This window comes from Cryptomeria japonica, chromosome 5, assembly GCF_030272615.1.
Source record: "Cryptomeria japonica chromosome 5, Sugi_1.0, whole genome shotgun sequence".
Lineage (NCBI taxonomy): Eukaryota > Viridiplantae > Streptophyta > Pinopsida > Cupressales > Cupressaceae > Cryptomeria > Cryptomeria japonica.
This window is the reverse complement of record NC_081409.1, coordinates 870,648,931-870,671,558: the sequence shown is the minus strand read 5'-3', so window position 1 is coordinate 870,671,558 and position 22,628 is coordinate 870,648,931. Positions and strand designations below refer to the sequence as shown.

Sequence of the window (22,628 nt, the reverse complement as noted above, 5' to 3'; positions counted from 1 at the left end):
CTTTCCAAGGTTGGTCCCATGGTTCTCTATCTTACACAGTCCCTCAAACCAATGTTTTTGCTCTCAGATCACTGAGCAAAATAGTTTAGGGATGGCAAATGCAAGAACAAGGGATGCTTTTTGTTGGTTTTAATATGAGATGCATCCTAAGCTATGCATGATTCTAGAAATGAAATAAACTAACTATAAGATGACAAGGTTAGTATAAATACTATCCTAACATGATATATTAGTCTATGATTGAGCTAAATGATAAAGAAAGTATTCTAAACATGCATATTTAGACTAATTCCAGTTAAAAGAGAGGCTAAATGATGAGCATAGATGAAATGAAAACTTGAATGTATTTGAACATAAGTATGATACTACAAACTTGGATTCTCTAAAATGGAGGAATGAGGGCTCTATTTATAGCAAAAATAGGGCAAGGGATGGTCAAGATTGAAAGAGTTGATCAAGGGTTGAGTTTGAAAGTTGGGAATCCATGTTTGCAATTTGCACCAATGAAATGGTGACAAGTGTTAACATAGGGTTGGGTTGAGAGAAGGGGTTGGAGGCATTAAATGCCTGAGAAGACCTCATGGTCATCTAGAGATAAGGGTTAAGCTTAAGTTAGGTTTACCCATTAGATTAAGAGTTAATCTAAGGATAAACTCTTGTGCAAATGATTAAGGAATAACCATGGTCAAAGCAATGAATGCTTGATGAGACCCTTGGGTTACATGGAGGTTGAGTTAAAAGAAATTCTTTAACCATGTAAGAGGGTTTGAGTTAACCATTAATGGTTATGAAGACTTTGGGGAATTAAGTGGTTGAAGACTTGAAGCCTTTAATAGTTATCAAAGACTTTAAGGTTTTTGAGAAGTGACCTTCCTTTGTTTAGGGATGTGAAAAAGTTTAGAAGATGGGTTAGGCTAATTAGAAGCGATTAGAATAGTCTAAAAGAAATTAGGAAGGGTTTAGGAAGTAAGTGGGAGATGTAGGAAAATGCAAGTGGATGGAGAGATAATAGGATTTAATTGAAATAAAGTTAATTTAATTCAATTTGGTTGTAATTTGGGGAAATTAAATAAATTAGATTTATTCAATTTAGGATAACTTATTTAATTAAATTTGAATTTAATTAAAAGTGGATAGGGGGGATTTAATTGAATAAAATGATTTATTCATTAAATGGTAAAAATAAGTCTAGTGAATTTAATTTAAATCATGATAAAACATCATTTTCTTTAAATATGTCTACATTTTGCCCCTCTTTGAAGTGACATGTGTGCACATGTTATTTCAAAGAAAATGATGTTTTATCATGATTTATGATCAAATGGAACATTTGTGTCGCTCTTAGTTTTCATGTCGTGCCCCAGATTTGATTTGATGCATGATGCCCCCTCGAGAGATGAATCAATATTTTGAAAATTTTGATTGGATTTGATGATTTGTGTGTGTTGTGTATGATATTGTCTATGTGAAATGTTGAAATTGATTCATCTCTTGATAATTTACATTGTGTAGGGTATAAGGGAGACCGTGAGCAAATTATATGCTCGATTCCCTAACCCTAATTTCATTTTCCTCCTATAAAAGGGTAAAAGGGCTTTGATTTGATTCATTTGTGCATTGTTGACTTTGGAGAAAGAGAATTTGAAGAGAAGTCAAAATGCCTATTCCATATTCTAGGCATCGTTTTGAGCACGCTCGGAGGTACTGGAGACCTGCCGCATATGGACCACAAGTGAGTCAACACTTTTGACCCTTTTTTAATTTTTTATTTTGTTGATTTTGGTCATTTTTGGATTTTTGAAATTCGGTTTTAGTGTTTTAGTGCATCAAAGTCACAAATTAGCACATACGAAAATTTAGGTAGCGCATGAAGCTTAATTTTAGGGCTACATTCGAAACAAAATAGTGTAGCGCATAGAAAGTCTAGGTTAGCGCAGCGAGTGAAAATAGCGCATGCCAAATGTAGGGTAGCACGTAAGGTCAATAGGGTAGCACGTAGGGTAGACCTAGTGCATAGGGATCATAGGGGTTCACATGGGTGAGGGGTTTTAGCATGTAGGGTAGACCTAGCGCATAGGGTCAAATAGGTAGCGTCAGCAAGGTATAGGTTAGCGCATAAATATGTTTTAGCACATAAGGTGGGTTGGATGGCGCATTGGGGAAAAAGGATAGCGTATAGAGGTATTCTAGTGCATAGGGTAAGTAGAGTAGCGCGTAGGAAAAACAACTTAGCAAATGGGTAGATTTTAGCGCATAGACAACCTGTTTTAGCGCATCCGAAAAAATGTTGTGAGATGAGGTGATTTGTGAAACTGTTGTGTTTTGCTGTCATGGTTTTTATTGATTTGTCCAATATGAGTGTCAATATAACTTGTTTTGATTGGCGATATTTCAAGTTATGCATAGATATTAATGTGTTGATTTGATCAAAGCATGATTTGTTTTTGCAATTTGTTTTCAAGTTCAAATGTGTGAAGCCTGATTTGTGTTACAAGCTGATATAGGTTGGAAACTTGAGTTGTTTTACAAGTTGATATGGGTGGGAAACTTGAGTTGTTTTAAAAGTTTATGTGATTTGGAGACTTGAGTTGTGTTACAAGTTTTGATATGGTTTTTGATAACTTGAGTTGTGTTACAAGTTGATATGAAATGATAGGATTGTTGAACTTGATGAAGATAAGCAAATTATTTCATGTTGTTGATGTGGGTTTGATTTTTGATATCTTTGTTTTGATGTGGAAACTGATATTGGACTTGTTTTGTTGGTTGACAGGAGTGTTTGGGCATGGTGTAGTCATGTGAGTGATTTCCTAGGCCTTGGACTCTGATACCATGGTTGACACAGGCCGACCTAGATCTATTATTGAGAGATGCGGGTTGACATCCCTGTTGGATATGCCTCAGTTCATTGTGAACCGAGGGGTACTTATAGCACTCACAAAGAGCTGGCACAACGATACGAACACCTTCCACTTTGCCATAGGTGAGATGACAGTCACACCAGAGGACTGCTACAGGATTCTGCGCATACCAGTAGTAGGTGCACTACTACCATATGAGCAGTCGAAGGAGGGTGGCACAAAGGCACTTCACCATACTTTTCACAATGAGATAGTATGCGGATACGAGATCCTGTGGCAGGAGTTCCTAGACCTGGATTATGCACCGCTTCCATCAGTACTGACAGGGTTTATCGATGGATTCCTTTGTCCTAATCGCAGGTCAAAGGGATTCTTTGCAGGATTGGGACTATATTTGAGGACATGGTTACATAGGGTCGTAGGTTTGCATTGGGATCGGCTATGCTAGCCCATCTGTACAGGGACTTGCATGAGGTGGTATACCTAGGTTACGACAGTTTGTCAGCTGGCGTGATGCTCTTACAGATATGGTGCTGGGAGCACATTCTGACTACTAGGCCATTAGCAGACAGAGATAGGCCCGTTGGACGTGCCTATGCTTATGGATACAGGGGTCTAGTTGTCCAGCAGAAGCTGGGCAAACTAAAGCATTGGAGGAGAGTTTTGGATGACATCGATACGGTCACATGGCGACCATATACAGGGTGTGAGGTGTGGGCAGAGGACGGGCTGGAGATGCCCTATGTGTTTATGACAAGATAGCTGATTGGGAGGACCCCATTTTTTTTTGAGAGGTTTGTGGTGACCAGAGTTTTACGATAGTTTGGTCGATAGCAGGGTATACCTCAGGGGGCCTATTTATATGCACGATGGAGGCAAGACATATCAGATTGGGGCTCGACCATTGATAGTGCAGTGGCGATGGAGGAGTTTGTCAGTTTGGCGGGCTAGATATGGGATTATGCCCCTAAGATTTTGGATGCGGGCATGACCGATGAGTTCATGAGATTTTTTTCTATGCGGGCAGTGGTCAGGATATTGGATCTCGATGAGATGCGGCTAACATTTGATGATGATGATGAGGAGGGAGAGGGAGATGATGAGGATGATGGAGATGGTGGAGGAGGATGACGAGGGAGAGGAGTTAGAGGGAGGAGGGGAGATAGAGGGAGGAGAGGAGAGAGAGGTTTAGAGAGAGCTGTCAGACAGGCAGTGATAGATAGGGGGAGAGGTGGATTGGCTATTGGAGCCAGTGGAGAGGGGAGGGTGGGGGAGGTTCTAGCTATAGTGGGGGGGGACTGATGAGGTGATACGACTAGCCTAGAGGAGGAGGACGGATGTGCTCCCACCTCCAGTACTGAGGATAGGCAGAGTGAGAGGGGATATCCCTGCATAGGTACCACTATGGGTTCGGATCCCCACTCATGTTGAGGATGCACAGATGCAGACCCTGCAGGTGACTGTATAGCAGCTGCAGGCATATGTTTTGACATATCAGTGGCAGATTGCACAGTTGACCATTGAGCGGGACACAGAGATAGAGTGGAGAGGGTGAGCAGAGGAGCTTGCAGCTAGCATGCAGAGAGTAGTGGTGGGTAGTCCGATGAGAGACACCTTGAGAGAGCTATCTTTGAGAGCTCAAGAGGCAGAGTACTACCATCAACACTATGAGGCTACGGTACCCAAGGATCGTCGAGTACAGAGCTTTACATAGTTGAGATCTAGTTGATCTCGAGATACTGGGTCGTGGTCTGAGAGACGAGGTGTGATAGGGCCATCGAGATAGGATCCCCTGGGAGATCCGAGGGTGGGGACATCTAGAGCCAAACCATCTCCGTCAGCGGATAGCCATACTTGAGAGACGTGGTCTTTGTTGTATTTTTGATCATTGTATTCTTTTTACTAGACACAGAGATGATAGATTTTGTACATTTTGATCATTTTTGGAGATATATATATACGACATCATTATCTTTGATCATGTGGTGTGTTATATGGATGTATGTGCTGATGTGTTATTTTCTTTATGTGATGATGATGCAATGCTTAAATATATGATATAATGTATGATGCAGGATGTATGATTTGATATGTATGTGAGATGTATCTTGAAAATGAGATGTATGATAATGATAGGTAACTAATTGTAAAATGATATGCAACTATATAACTAATTGTAAAATGATATGCAACTAATTGTAAACTGATATGCAACTATTGTAAAATGACATGCAACTATGTTTTTGGTAGCATCCTCATTTTGTATTTGCATTTTGATATAGCCATATGTTGTTTGCCTTCTTTGTAGGTATCATCATTGAGAATTGATTTGTTTAGGATATGTTGAAAATTTATGCAAGCACAATGGAATAATTGAACCATAATGACCTAAGAAAAATTTACATGATGTTTGATTTTGCAAGATAGCACAAGCGTCAAGGTATAATTGAACCAGGATGACCTGAGTGCATATTGCATAAACAAACAAGATTAAATCATTTGTAAGCGTGAAGTGGAATCAGACCTTCAGTGATATTCGATGTATCACATCTCAAGGCAAGTATTCACACAGTACAAGTGATCGCCTCCTAGACAGAAGACTAAGAAAATATTGGAAGTTCCCCATGATCTCTAGCTTTGAAGCATTTAGTGAGAAAAGGAAGAGAGTCCAATAATTTAAAAAGTTCAAAATGCAAAAATAGTCAAGATTTGTATGCGATACATTCAGTACTTCAGAAAATCATCCATCCTTGGTATTTCTGTGATGATTTTGTTTTGTTTTGCAATGAAGCTTAATTTTGGTTGTTGGATGCCATGCTTCTGGGTTTTGTAAATAGTTTTGATGTCTTGAATGTTTGCAAGTTTTGATGATTTTAATGCCCCTAGCTGAGTGTGCCTCTTGATGTGAATATGCACAGTGATTTCCAAGCCATGGTGGAATGTGTTAAGAGGATATATATGGATAAACCAGGATAGTGACTATGCTAAGTATGTCCTGAATGGATATGTGCTAAGTGTCGGGCGATGGCCGATAGTGTTTTTAAGGATACAGATAAAATGGTATGGAGATAGATAAAGGAGCCATTCTTTCACAAGAGTGCCTGTTTACCAGGTTTTCACCATTTGTTTTTATTGTACTTTGTTTTTTTTGCTTTTTTCTAGATTTTTTTTTTTTAATTTTTTTAAAGATTTTTTTTGGCTTTTTCCGTGCACTAGGCTACTTAAGTGCAGTACTTATTCAGATGGATGTTGTTAGTTGGTTCATCAAGCACATCTCCTTTTGAAGTTGTTAGCTGATAGGCACTTGATCCATAGACTAATATGATGACATGGGGACCCAACCAGTTAGGTTCAAACTTCCCTTTCTTTTCTCGATCTTGCTGATTTCTTGGATTTTTTTTGAGGACTAGGTCACCAACTTTGAAGTTGCGAGGGATGACCTTGTGATTGTAGCTCCTACACATGCGTTGTTGATATGCTTTGAGATGAGTGTAAGCATGCTGATGTCATTCATCTAATAGTTCAAGTTCTTGCAGTCGGTTAACTCGATACTCTTCATCTGGGATTAAACCTTTCAAAGAGACTCTGAGAGATGGGATTTCTACTTCCAAGGGTAAAATGGCCTCTGATCCATATACCAATGAGTATGGTGTTGCTCCTGTAGGTGTATGGATGCTAGTTCTATATGCCCAAAGTGTTGGATTAAGTTGTATGTGCCAATCTTTGCCTACATCATTCACTGTTTTCTTTAGGATCTTTAGTATTGTCTTATTAGATGCTTCTACTTGACCATTTCCTTGTGGGTAGTATGATGTAGAGAACCGATGTTGGATTTTGAATTTTTCACATAGTTCTTATACATCTTGGTTTTTGAAAGGCCGTCCATTATCTATGATGATTGAACTTGGGATACCATATCTGCAAATTAGATAATTTAGGATAAAAAAGGCAATTTGTTTCCCAATCACTATGGTCATGGGAACTACTTCTATCCATTTGGTAAAGTATTATGTTGCAGTTATAATGAACTTGTGTGCATTTGAAGATGAAGGATGAATTTTGCCAACTAATTCTAGTCCCCATTGACAAAAGGGCCAAGATGTTGTAAATGGTTGCAGTTCTTGTGCTAGTGCATGTATTAGATTGCCATGGATCTGGCATTTAGGACATTTCTTGGTGAAGTGGTATGAATCTTTCTCCATTGTAGGCCAGTAGTATCCCATCCTTAGAAGCTTTTTAGCAAGAGTAGTACCACCTGAATGTGTTCCACAAATACCTTTGTGAAGCTCATGTAAAGCGGAATCATAATCGTTATGATCAAGGCAACGAAGAAAAATACCATCGAGACATTGATGATACAAAGTATCAGCGGTAAGGGTATAACAGGCAGCTTGCCAGATAAAGTTACGTTTTTGGTTACAGGATTGGTCAATTGGTAAGACTATGTTACCCAAATTATCCTTTGGATGACTGCTTCCATCTAGATCTCATCCTTTTTAATTACAAAACATATATCATCCTTGTATTTGTTGACAATTTCCTGTGATAGTCTAATTCTTTTGTTCATTTTGACCTTTAATGCTTGAAAATACTCATTGATATTCTTTTCCTTGTTTTCACCCATGTTGTTGAATAGGTCTGATAATTGTTTTCCTACTGGTATGTCGAATCCAAGATTCTTGTTGCCTATACCAGGAACCTGTTTGGTTATATGTAGCATTAAGCATACAAGTAAATTTCCAAATCTAAAAGTTCCTTTCTTATCCTTTTTTATTTTCCCTAAGTTATCAATCAACTCATCTTTTAACCATTCACATACATCAATTTTCACATTTTATTTTACCATATCATGAGCACTTTTAATGCATAAACTAGAGACTGAGTTGAGTCTATTTGCATGAGTTGCTTTGTACCCTAAAATCATGCTAACAAATCTAACATTTATACCTGTCACATCATTAACCCTTAAAGACCTTTTGTCTGATGTTGCACTAGTTAAGTTCATTACTAGGTCATTGGAGACCTTCTTAGTCTTGTCAGGTCTGCTACTAGTGGAAGGTAACCTTGTTACTACTTTCATAGCTTCCTTAGTGATTTTATGAACTGAATCAAGCCAAAAGAATGAACCATGTACCCTGCTTAAAACTATCCTAACCACTTCCTTGGGAAATTCAGGAATGCAGAGGATTTTAGTGAATCCTAGGGTTTCAACAACTTTATGTTCAGGTTTCACATTTCTGAAATTGTCACATATAACAGTCTTAGACATGTTTTTAATTTCTTCATCACCTAATTCCTCTATGTTGCAATGAATATACATTCTAGGGTCTTCTACATATACAACACCTTTTGGAATTTGGGAAAAAGCACCTGTATTGTCATCTTTCTTAGCTACCTTGGGAATTAGCTGAAATACGAGCCTAGGGCATTTTATAACCTCAACTATTGTAGGGTTTGCTATGAATTCAGGTGCAGAGGAGGATGCCATGATGATAAATACCTTTTTGTGCCTTTGGATGGATTGATTACTGAAGTGCTTTGCCTCTTTGCTCGAAATGCCTTAGCTCCGAAATCTTCACACTCTATGAAAGTTTGAAATCATGGTGAAATGAAATGGAGCCAAAACCTTATTTTATAAAGTCTTTTCTACTACCTACCACATTAATTGTTTTCCAGTAATGTATTAGCTTAACTTTATTTGCCGGTAATGAGTGATTTTTCAACTTCTTTTCTCTAACCGAGGGAATAATAGCACATGTAATTAGATTGCCAAACCCTCAAGATAATTTTCTTCAATTAGATGAAGAACATCCTGCCGATGGAGCATTGCTCTATCCTGCCAGTGGAGCATTTGATGGTTCTACCGGTGGAGGAGTATCCCCAATATTTAGATCAACTTTTCTAATCCATTGCTTTGAAAATTCTTGCTTAACTTCTTCAACCTTTTCTTTACCTTTCAAACTAGTACTTTTGTTGTCTACCGATGTACCTTTACTTCTACAAAATTTAGCAATATGACCAATCTTGTTACATGCATAACAAGTTACATTATTTTTCTGAATAGTTTTCCCATAACCTATGCTGGTTTGTGTTCTGCATTGATTTGATAAATGACCAAATCTTCCACAAACATAACATCTTACATTCATTCTGCAGTTTTCAGAGTTATGATCAATTTTGTTGCATTTGGAGCATTGACCGATGGGAGGATTGATATTCTGATAATTCCTAGATCTACATTCATTTGCCCTATGACCATATTTATTGCAGTTAAAGCATTTTCCATTGAATTTGTAAGTATTAGGAGGTCTTACTAGTTTGCTATGATCCTGGGTATTTGTGATACCAGAGCTTTCTCCAACTTCAAATCCAATTCCAGAAGTGTCACCTTTGGGTTTTTGATTCTTCAATAAGGTACCAAGTTCTTTTGAGCTTTTCTTGAATTTTTCTTTGTGTTGATTTGTAGTTTCCAATACCCTTTCCAAGATTTCTTTTTGTCTCATTAGTTCATTCGAGTCATTCTGAGTATGCATCAAATCTGTCTTCAACATGTCATTTTCATAGCTAAGCCTTGTGTTCTCATTTGCTGCATCACTTAGTCTCCTGGTCAATTCTTCTTCATTCTTCTTTCTATCATCAATCTCTTTGCAAAATCTCATAGTCATATCCTGCATTTCATTTTTTGTTGTCATGATCTCTTGTTTCAATTTGCTTATTATATCATTAAGTGATTCCTTTTCATCATTCTCATTTTGTAATTTTTCACAAAGTTCTCTTCTCTTATTTCTTGTAATAGTAAGATTTTCTTGAAGTGCCTAAATAATGTCCTAAGTTACTTTTAAATCATCTTCTAATTTGATATTTTTCAAGTTCTTTGCATCATAGTTAGTAAGAGCTCCTTCAAGTTGCTTCATCAGATTTTCCTTCTTTACCGGTGTCAAGATCTTCCTCAATATGTTAGGCTTCTGAAAATAGAGGACCAGGCTCTAATACCAAATGTTAGGGTTCCCACGGATACTGAGAGGGGGGGGTGAATCATTATCTGATTGGTAATGAGATTTTCTTAAAATAGAACATGCAGAACATAAAGTAACTGTATACCGGTATGCAAGAATTAATGTAATTAACATAATCAAAAACATCCACATGAAAAGAACACCATAACACAAGATGTTTAACAAGGAAACCCGATGTGGGAAAAACTTCAGTGGGATTTGTGACCCACAATATTCACTTATTGGCCAATAAGAGAATATTGCTTACAATAGGGGCCTGCACATGCAGGAAGGCCAACTGCCTAGAGCACACTGCTCAATAAGAAGTCACACTGACTTACAATGAGGATTATGCAAATCCAATGATCTGTACTGCTTTACAATAGCATCTTCAATGCCATATTCAGTACTGTTTCTTTCTTTATTCTTTACATATACCCTTGACCTACAATTCGCACATTAGGTCTGCCTAATAATTTTCTTTATGCTTCCTATATATCTCCTACAAATGTCTACAATGATCTCTTTTATATACAAGAGTCATTTTACAATTTTCCAAGTCAGCTTACAATAATAAACAAAATATTACATATCAAAAATCCTATCAGCCTTTGTGCCGGTGCTGATGCTGGTGTAGAGTGATCTTGCTGATGCCGGTGCACTATCTTGCCTGAATAATGCTTTGCCAGTAGAATTTCTTGCTGGTGCCATAGGATTGCAAGGTTTCCTGTGTAATGCTTTGCCGATATAATGTCTTTAAGGTGCCATAGGATTGCAAGGTTGCCTGTGTAATGCTTTGCTGGTATAATGTCTTACCAGTGCCATAGGATTACAAGGTTGCCATCAATGACAAAACCTTCAATCACACACAATGTCTCATTGGAGTGTCCATATGCCAACAATCTCAAATTATAAAAATAACACTATGTGTGATATAATATGCCATGACTAAACTGGCTCCAAAACTACACATCAATAACATAAAATTATTCAAAAATTATTGATCCTTGATTGTGATTAGCAAATTTAGCAGTAGCTTTAATTTTTCAAAAATTTTTGGAAAAGTGAATAACATGAGTTTATAAACCCCTTTTTGTATCCATCTTAGCCACATAAAACTATGTGTATTACCTATTCATGTTTTCTTCTATCATCCAACATCTGCCCCAACTCAGGAGACTAACCTACATTCTTCTCGTCTCCACATGTACTTGAGTTTTCATTCATCGTCTCATTCGGCCGCTTCATCTTAATGGATGTCCGAGATTTGTGAGATACGTTTTTCGGCCCACTACATACGGTGTCAGCCAGAGGCCCAGACAACTACACACTCCCTCCATGAACCCCATCAAAATCAGCCTAGCATAGCAAAGATGGAATAATTAACATAGAAGACTATGGAGTGCAAAGAATACTATGCAATTCTAACACATATATGAAAAGACGTTCACTTTTCGTGTCAAATATATGCCCTCATCTGAAGTTAGCCTTTTATTTGTGGCATCCTTAGTCTTTTTATGCCTCCCCAATCAAGGAGATGTATGCTTGTTGAGTAAGACATTTGTTGTAGGTGGAATATATAATTCCATATTCACTTCACCATCACCTCTTCTATTACAAACCACCTGCCGAACAACCTAGGATAGCTTAATTATGTGTACTTTTAAAAATTACAAACAATTTAGTAAAGTGTAAAACAAAATAATCACTAGGAATTACCTCTTTTCCAAGTTTATTTCTTCCCAGTGACTATAAAACCTTCTTCCTTCTCTCCTCCCTCAATGGACTGCTCTTGTACACCCACATTGCTTCTTTTATCTCTTCATTCCCTTTAGTAGGAAGCTCATCATATGTTTTTGTCCTATAATTTCTGCACACTTGATCATTGACATGTTGTTTTTGCATATAATACCGTAGTCATATGGTATTCGATGTCACCTATACTCTTGTTCACATACCTCCATGCTATCTCAATGCGGCACTGGCTTCTTTTTTTGGTAGTGCATGGTGCGCAACCACATCTTAGGCCCTCCAATAATGGGAGGTAGTGCATTGACAATCTATGCATGTTCAGCCTCCCCAGATCCTAGAATCTACGACCTCCCTTATAGGAACATTCAACAAACAGAAAAAAGTAGAACAACTTGCCATTCACATATTATCTTTTCTGTCTGGACTATTTCTTCGTATATCGTACAAGGACAAACCATCACATTCATTTTTTTCTAGAATAAATAATTATCAAGATGATATGAAATATAATAACAAATAATACAACTCCTTATTATTGCCCCCTTATTGTCCTTGTTCATGACCACCGACACCATCGCCCTACCCTTCACTATCCTCGGTGCTCGCCTCATATTTAGTATAGACATCCTCTTTTTCACTATCACCACGATCAACATTACTATACTCGTGTTCCTCTAGATTCCCAATGGGCTCATCTTCCCCACCAAGAGACACATTATCATGTCAATGTTAAATAAAAAAGCAGACATCATCAGTGTTTTTATCTCCATAAACTAGTCTACATTTCGACTTATGAAGCCCAACTTCAAGTAATCATGACACACACAGGTGGAAAAAAATTATAATTCAAACAAGATAAATGATTACTAATATGGTCGGGCAGTCACTTTGAAGACCACCTGTCGATGGCTTCAAAATTGAGCGCCCAACTGGCGGCTACTTCAAATTTGAAGGCCCAACTTTCTCCTAAATATAAAAATTGGACCTCCCAATAAGAAGCCTTAAAAAGGATGACAAAATCAAGAAAAACTATAGGTTGTATTATTGATTGAATCTATTGCACTTAAAAGAAAGTTGTTGTCATATGGCACTACCAACCGGGCAATGCGGCCAATTCTTGGTGTGTCATTCGGTCCAGATAGAATTGAACCAAAATCAAGAACTTCTTTGAACCTTTTTTTGAACGCACGTGACATCTTTGATCTAAAAAACAAACAAAGATCCAATTTATATCAAAAGGCACTATCAATTATAGACAACTAAAATTTTCATGTTTAATTACATAAATATTTTATTTATTTAATTATTTAATCCTAAGTCTTCCATTAATTAGATAAATTTTAATTTCTTTAATTAATTCATTTATCCTATTGTAAGCCTTTCCTCATTTAAATAATTTTTTTCATTTATTTAAACCATCATTTCCCTCATTTAAATAAATATTTTATTTATTTAATTGCTCCCACTTCCACTATTAATTAAATAAATTTTTATTTGTTTAATTAATTCATTTACTTTTGACTCTATGACACTTCATTTATCTCTTAATCATTATTTTATTATTTCTTCTCCCTTTCATCTTGTTATTTTATCATTTTGTATACCTAGCCTTTAATCCTGGTTGACCATTTATATTTCCATCTCTTCATTCTATCCCTCCATTTCCTAAAAGGTCTTCTATATAAGAAGATTCTTTCATCTTCATCAATCCTAATACGTAATTTAGTAATTTGCCAATCTAGCACTAGAGCCTACTCTATGCATTGTAGCATTTTTTATTTTGCATCCATCATATTTCAAATATTCATTCACCACAGCTTCTTGTGCGTCTGCTTTTATAGCATCATTTTTTTAACACAAGGTCTTGGGTGATAGAAGTGCAATGGAGTAGATTTTACTCTATGCATGTGTGTTTTGATTAGTTTATTTGGCTTTGCATTGTGTGTTTTGCAGGTTCTCTATTGACGATGTTCAAGTAAGTCTATATCTTGTCTCATAAGATTTCAGATATATATTTCTCTCTATCCACATCAATAACACTGCCCATTTAAGAAAAAGGTCATAATGACAACACAACCACTTATTCACACATAGTGATATGAGGCATGCAAGTGGCTATGTTATATGTGACACAACAAGAAATTACCCATATAGTATTCATGACATTCCACTCAAGATCATCATTAATAGTAATAAGGAATGATTTCGTTGCATTTGCAATAAATTATGGATTATGATCCATAAGGCATCTTATAAAAAATGGTGCATGTGATGTCCCCATCCAAATTATAATACAATCAATAGACTTTGTTAGCAATTGATAAACAAGCATACAAAATATGGATAATGATTCCATCACAATCTATTGCATGTTGATTGAGTTCGTCCCTCTTTGATGATGATTAATGTCAATGAAAAGCACCAATTCCTTATTGGAAAGATATGTCTCTTTCAAAAGAAGTATCTATTCTAAAGGTTCTATCTCCTAGTTGCTATAGGGATATTATTAATAACCTGGCATGAATTTCTCAATGGAGAAAAATGGACAATAGGAAGGATACAAAGATTAGGAGTTAGTCATGCCAATTGGATAGGGCTCCATCACTACAACAACATGTATACAATATCCACTCATCTCACACAACACTCCAGATATCATTTGAAATTGGTATTGGATTGTTAAAAACACAGGGTACTCTTCCATTCAGGAAGAATGCTAATCTACATTTATGTATACAGTTAGATCAATGTAAAATCTCTTATTTAGATCAATATAATATATACAGATCAGCAGTTGCATTGAACACATCATCTACACGAATTGGAATATAAGGTTCATATAACTCACATTGGTTTGATGAGGGCAATTTCCATAAATAAAATTTCTTCAACTTTCAAATCTGGGAATAATATCTTATTGTCTAAGATGCACATCTACATGAAAGACTATAAGGCAACACACAATTGCATTGATCATTTTCTTCATTACCTAATGCATTAAACTAAGGACACTAATATTACTTGATAAAGTAAATAAATTTTATTCAAACATTTCTACCAAATAAAAGAATAATATGCTTAAATATATATAAAACACATGCCTCTTATAAGAAATTAGACAATCCCTAAACATTATTAATAAGGAGACATTACAGTGCAAGTAATATTAAAGCAGGAAGAGGGAGCAAAAACATGGATATTTTGGACTTTTCAGTGGACTTCTCAACCGTCCTTGGAAATCAACAACTTGCATGGATAACTAGTGTTAGTGGTAGTCTACATTGGGAAGTAAATTCATTTCAAAACACATAGAATGAACCTACATGTTAAAAGATGAAATTGCACTATAGCATTCAATATAAACTAACACTAAGTAATGTATATCTCCAAATTTATATGTGTCAATTTTCCATAGTGCCAGAGCTGTGATGAAGAAAAGGTACAAATGAGTTTGGTATAAAAAGAGAGAAAAAATATTCCAAATCTAATGTGTCCTAATAAGCTTGTAGTGAAAAAACAAACATTATTAGTCCATGGACAATAAATAAAACCAAAAATAAATAAAGTAAATACAAATATAACAAAATTGAAACTGTCTATATGCAGGACATCTTGGATTTTCATTTCCCACTTCTAATATAGGCAATCCTTTTCCCTAGAAATAATGCAAGCTTGTGCATTGATAATCTATCCACATTCAGCTTCAATAGACCCCAAAATTAACAGACTCCTCAATATCTACCTACAACTCTCATTTTTACAAAATTTTGTACCTGCAACTTTCATTTTGTGTTAGACTTCACAAACGAAAAATACCAAAGAAAAAAAATGTGCAAAGAGAACTGATTATGACATATCTTTCCCAATTCCACATCCACCAAACGCTTACCCACATTGCTGCTGCCACTCGCATAATGTGCATCTTGCCTTTCCTTTCTACTCAGTCACAACTGAATAACATTCCTCTTCAATCCCTCTACATGTTATGAAAGCTAAGTTCTTGTTTTTTTGTGTCTTGCCTTCCAAGTTAATATTTGCATGTTATTGACCATAGGATATGACTGTATAAACTCTAAGTGCGTAGTTATTGTCCTAACTAAATTATTGACACCCAACCCTGCATGTTATCATACAAGTACAATAATAGGAGAGAACTGTGTCCCACTACTTTCCCATGCACCCAACCAAGCCTTCTATGGTTATTGTCCTGGTGGTTTGCAAAGGACCGATTATGTGTTATGTGCACCCTGAAATTCAACAACATGACATGCGGTCTGGACGTCACCTCTGGTGAGTCCACATCATAAGAGACCTGACCTACATGATGTCTCACTATGTCTGACTTGTCACCGCTTGTGCTTGGGACCACCTGTAAGTGGGCGTGGGTATACAGTGTATGTTATGCATGTTGTCGATACAGAACTACCATTTTGGAGACAACATAACTGCATAATCCAGACTTGGTTTTGTAGTCTAGCGGATCGCTAGCAGTATGGGCACTTGGCAGATTATGATAGTGTGATCTATGCACTCTTCTCTCCAGCGACATGACATGGTGTGGACGTCACCTCCACCATGTTCACATCATTTTGGAACAAGTTTAGATGCATCTTAGATAGAGCTATTCTAGCTCCAAAATGGTCCTATCGTACCAACACACTGCATAGTTCAGCATACGCATACATGCATACCCATGCCCACTTGTAGTTGGTCCCATGCATGACCTCCGACAAGGTGCACATGGCATACATAGGGGATTTGATGACATGGGCATGTCATAGGTGATGTCGACATGACATCATGTCGCAAGAGATGAAAGTGCCAACAATAAGGTGCAACTAAACTAGCTCCAAAACAAGATTATAAACCTAGTGTTATTGACTTTTTTATAAATTTCTGAAAATTCAAAGCCATAGCTAATTCTGGGTCAAGCATAAACTGATTCCAAAACTGCACTTCAATAACATGAATTTTTTTTAAAATTATAGATCATTGATTGTGATCAACAGAATTAGCTATAGCTTTGATTGTTCAAAAAATTTCCAAAAGACCCAATAACATGATTTTTTTAGCCCCATTTTGGCGCTATTTTAGCCCTGGAATCGCTCTAATAAGTGGTTATAAACTTCATGTTATTGAATTTTTCCAATATCACAAATAGTTGCTTGTGATCAGCAGAACAAGATGCAACTTTAATTCTTCAAACAAGTCGATAACACGAACTTTATAACTAATTTTTCATGGTAGTTTAGTCACTTCCGAGAGACAACAGTATAGCTGTACACATAACACACACCACAACATCAGAAAAAGAATGGAAGACAACATGTATGTCAGTGGCAAGGGCTCAAAAGAAAAGATTGTGTCCACAAAGGAAGAGGCTACTAAGAAGATTGTTTCATTTTTATGTCTCAAGCTTAACGGTTTACTAAGTAGGATGTTAAGATGACAGTTGCGTGTAGGGATGGACGAGGGATTATGTGGCTGCAACAACTCTAGCTCCATGGAATAGATAGGAATAAATGCATTGTTGTAGCCATTCACACTCTAGCCAATTATGCAGTATAATTCGTTGTGCAAAATGTCACATTTTTTTAGTGTTCCATTTCTGTAGTCATCCAATGATGCATATGTTTGTGTCTATATGTATGTGTTTTTGTGTCTATCATTCTCCCTCTATCTATCTATCTATCTATCTATCTATCTATCTATCTATCTATCTATCTATATATATATATATATATATATATATATATATATATATATATATATATATATATATATATATATATATATATATATATATGTCATGCAATATATAACTACCTATGTATATATGTATGTTTATGTGTGTGCGTGTGTGTGTGCATGATACATAGAGAGAGTATAATAGATACACAAACAAAGACATATGCATAATTGGCTGAGGAGAGAAAAGGAACACTAAAAATGTGAGCAATAATGGATTGATCAGGACGGTTAGTCAGTTATTCTGGAGCACACAAGCAAGGGAAGATGCACATTATACAAGTGGAAGCAACAACAAGGGTGGACTAGGGTGTGTGCATGATATATATAGAGAGATAATGACAGACACAAAATCACACACATATACACACAAACATGCATAATTGGATGACTACAAAAACAAAACACTAAAAAACGTGACACATTGCAACAAGGCTACTAGGTAGACTTTCATTTTATTCTCAACCTTTCGGGTTTAAATAAGTAGGTTGTTAACATGAGGGTTACTCTTGTGTAGTGACAAGGGATTGTGTTGCATAGCTAGGAAGGAGGTCCAAATATTTCACATTTATGTGTATATATGTATGTTTATGTGTGTGTGTGTGCATGATATATAGAGATACAAAACAACAGACATAAACACAGATATACACACAAACATATGCATTCACATGATTTTTTTCTATGGCATTTTCGTTTTCTAAAGTCTACCAAAAATGAAAGAACTTAACTTTCATAACCTACATTGGGATTGCAGATGAATGTTTCATTTATGTGTATATATGTATGTTTATGTGTGTGTGTTCATGATATATAGAGAGAATGATAGACATAGACACACATATACACACAGGCATATGCATAGTTGGCTGACAACAGGAGCATAACACTCAAAAGAGTGAGGCATTGCAACAATTTCACAATTATAGAAAGCAAGCAACCCATTGTATTTCCTAATATTAACATATTGGGCCCTATCATGCAACCTTTCACCAAATAAAACAACATAATTGTGTTTGGTTGGCCAAAGAAAACAATGGACACTTTCAAAAAATTTGAATTTTAACATACAAAAAATGAAGAAAATTTGGCATTTCATCTTTCACAACTCTTCTTACTATGAAAAATTGGCACATATGGTTAGGCAAATATACACACCTTTATACTCTTCTTCACCTAGCCACCAGACAAACATCAACGCTTGGCTACCTGACACCTCCACTTGAATGTTGCAAATTAAAAACAAAATTCACAATGAACACTATAAATTTTAGAAAACAAAAAAAATGTCATGTTATGTGTTAGGGTTTCAACTATTTTCACACAACATGAGGGTTAGTTGGAAGGTTTTTGTAGGAAATTCAAAAAACCATCATGTTATCTATTAGGATTTGAACTTACCGTGGGCACCAAACCCTACATACCAATCTCAAGACCTTGTACCCACCTCTACGGTACAATCTCTCCTCCTTGCACATGAAAAACCCACATGTTAGCAGGTCATAACAATAATCCCATACAACTCATGTTATGCATGTGACCAACTTTGTCCTCACCTTCGCACAACCACAAACCCTCTTTCCTTTTTCACAACTCCCACATAGCCTACGATACAAACATTGGACATACATAAAAACGATTTCAAAAAAATGTCAATGAAAAACCTACGTGTTAGCAGGTGATAACAATAATCCCATACAAATTGCGTTATGCATGTGGCCAACTTTGTCCTCACCTTCACACAACCACAAACCCTCTATCCTTTTTCACAACTTTGACAACCTGTGATACAAAGATTGGACATACATAAAAAGGATTTCACAAAAACCTCGATGAGATCTAAAAAAACCATATATCAATACAATGTATATACCTCCACTAGATGTTCAGCTTCCTCCCTCCATGATTCAAGTAGAATGATTGAGATTTTCTAGAAATATTTCTGCTGCGAACATAGCATTTGCCTCATGGATGCAACATGTGTACAAAAAAAATAACAAGAATTTCAAACTATCGGGTTATTGATTCTTTTTACCAATTTTGCATTAAATTTTTAAAAATATAAATTGACCTTTTTGAACACGTGATGGGGTGTCCATAACTGTGAGAGCAATGAGGTTAAAATTTTAGTCGTGTGCCCCTAACCATGAGATTGGCCAACCAAATGTTAGTCGCGTGCAAGCTTTTTTGTCGAAGCAAAAATGAAAACATCATCCACATCATGGGATGCCGAGATCCCTCCACGTCATCGGTGGGTCCCTAGAGCATCGGTCCATGGGATTTTGTACACCCATGTGATGTCCTATGATATCAGGTAGGGACATGTCGTTTTGGAGCCAAAATAGCTACAACCAAAAATAAATGTCGTCAGATATTTTTTGGCAATTGTGTGCCCTATGTTGTGGTTGTTAAAGCCACTTGCAGCCCTAGCCCCTACCGATTTTTTAAATAATTTTAAAATAATTTTTATATATTTAATTTAATATTTTTTAATATATTTTAATTATATTTTTAGTAGAATTTTTCATATATTTTATTTAAATAATTTATTTATTTTTTAATATATTTTACGTATATTATATTTTTTTATTTTTTAATATATTTAATTTATATTTCTTTTTTTCGTTTATTAAGATTGATTGGCTATTTAAGTTTCAAATATAAAAATAAATATCAAACATGTAGCTAAAAATTTAATTTATTTAAAATTGTAAAAAAATAATTAAAATAATAATAAGATCATATTATTTTTTACACTAATCTAAAAGAATATTTAATAATAATACAAAAAATTATTTATATTATATTGATTAAAAGTTTATAAATATATTCTAAAATAATTTAATTATAAATAATATATACTATTATATTAGAAAAATTATTTTATTATTTTAATTAATTTTTATTAAATTTTTTTATTTCTTATTTGTTTATATAATCTTCTAAGGTGAAAGGAATCTAAACATCAATCATTGACTTTCTTTATTGACTTTTTAATTTTTTATTTATTAGCACAAAAATTAAAATTGTATTTTATTTGTCATTTTCTTAAGTGCATCCATGGTAAAATTATCATCAATGTATGTGTTTTTCTAATTAAATACATTTATAATAATTCACACAACAAAACACTACTCTACATTGATTTTAGTAGATTATATGTTCATTTTTTTTAATTTTTTTTTTTTCTTAAATGTTCATTTTATGTTTTACACATCTTTAATATTGTAGACGTATAAAAATGATCATATTCCTAAATGAATATTTTATGTTCACTTCTCTATTTAATTAAATCCAATTTAATTAAATTACCCACATTCTTCTATTTAAATTAAGTAAATTATTCAATTTATTTAAATTAAATTCACTAGACTTCTTTTTGCCATTTAATGAATAAATCATTTTATTCAATTAAATCCCCCCTATCCACTTTTAATTAAATTCAAATTTAATTAAATAAGTTATCCTAAATTGAATAAATCTAATTTATTTAATTTCCCCAAATTACAACCAAATTGAATTAAATTAACTTTATTTCAATTAAATCCTATTATCCCTCCATCCACTTGCATTTTCCTACATCTCCCACTTACTTCCTAAACCCCTTCCTAATTTCTTCTAGACTCTTCTAATCGCTTCTAATTAGCCTAACCCATCTTCTAAACTTTGTCACATCCCTAAACAAAGGGAGGTCACTTCTCAAAAACCTTAAAGTCTTTGATAACCATTAAAGGCTTCAAGTCTTCAACCACTTAATTCCCCAAAGTCTTCATAACCATTAATGGTTAACTCAAACCCTCTTACATGGTTAAAGAATTTCTTTTAACTCAACCTCCATGTAACCCAAGGGTCTCATCAAGCATTCATTGCTTTGACCATGGTTATTCCTTAATCATTTGCACAAGAGTTTATCCTTGGATTAACTCTTAATCCAATGGGTAAGCCTAACTTAAGCTTAACCCTTATCTCTAGATGACCATGAGGTCTTCTCAGGCATTTAATGCCTCCAACCCCTTCTCTCAACCCAACCCTATGTTAACACTTGTCACCATTTCATTGGTGCAAATTGCAAACATGGATTCCCAACTTTCAAACTCAACCCTTGATCAACTCTTTCAATCCTGACCATCCATTGCCCTATTTTTGCTATAAATAGAGCCCTCATTCCTCCATTTTAGAGAATCCAAGTTTGTAGTATCATACTTATGTTCAAATACATTCAAGCTTTCATTTCATCTATGCTCATCATTTAGCCTCTCTTTTAACTAGAATTAGTCTAAATATGCATGTTTAGAATACTTTCTTTATCATTTAGCTCAATCATAGACTAATATATCATGTTAGGATAGTATTTATACTAACCTTGTCATCTTATAGTTAGTTTATTGCATTTCTAGAATCATGCATAGCTTAGGATGCATCTCATATTAAAACCAACAAAAAGCATCCCTCGTTCTTGCATTTGCCATCCCTAAACCATTTTGCTCAATGATCTGAGAGCAAAAACATTGGTTTAAGGGACCGTGTAAGATAGAGAACCATGGGACCAACCTTGTGAAGCTGAGTGATACTTCATTACTCCATAGCTTGCACCAAGAAGTCCTGTGAGTGTGTGAGCAAGGCTCCATAGAGCTCCATTTTTCACATATTGAGTTCTATCGACCAGCTTTTCCTGCATACATTTCTAGCACCCACCGTGGGGCATCACCCCATATATCAAATCGGTTTTTGAATTTAACCACTTTTGCAGGCACGCGAGAAAAATGAATTAACATGTTAAGTTAACTATTTAGCGCATCCGGTTAACAGCCTAGCACATTCAGTTTACTATTCAGCACGTGGAGTCCATCATCTAGCACGTAAAGTTCATTTATTAGTGCATAAGACTACTAATTTTTCCTATAGGTCTCAGCACGGAAGAAAAACAGAGCAGCACTTTCAGCACACAGAGTAGCGCATCTCGAAAATAGTGTAGTGCATCATATCCATCTTTTAGTGCATCTCTGTTATATTGTAGCGCATACAGTTTGTTATATAGTGCATCACAGATAGAAAAGAGAAAACTAATTTGTAATAGAAACTAAAATTTAGACTTGTGGAAGTCCACGGAATTTGCCTTTTTGCTAACAAATTGATTGGTTTTTTGCAGGTTACTGACAGTTGGCTGCAGGTTTTGAATCCATTCTATTTAGGCTAGAATTAAAGTAGTTTAAATTTTTACTAACTTTCTAAGTTAGCCAAAGTTCAAATTTCATTTTTTCTTGTTTAAATA

General features: G+C 35.3%; 1 protein-coding gene across 1 annotated transcript in view; it reads left to right on the top strand.

Annotated features, from left to right (window-relative positions):
• The window catches only part of LOC131876269 (uncharacterized), a 37,109-nt gene that overhangs the window by 4,306 nt on the left and 10,175 nt on the right, over positions 1-22,628 (top strand). Inside the window, exon 4 of the mRNA XM_059221174.1 lies at positions 13,562-13,583. Within this exon, the coding sequence (XP_059077157.1) occupies positions 13,562-13,583 (22 nt within the window). The remainder of the gene's footprint in view (positions 1-13,561; positions 13,584-22,628) is intronic.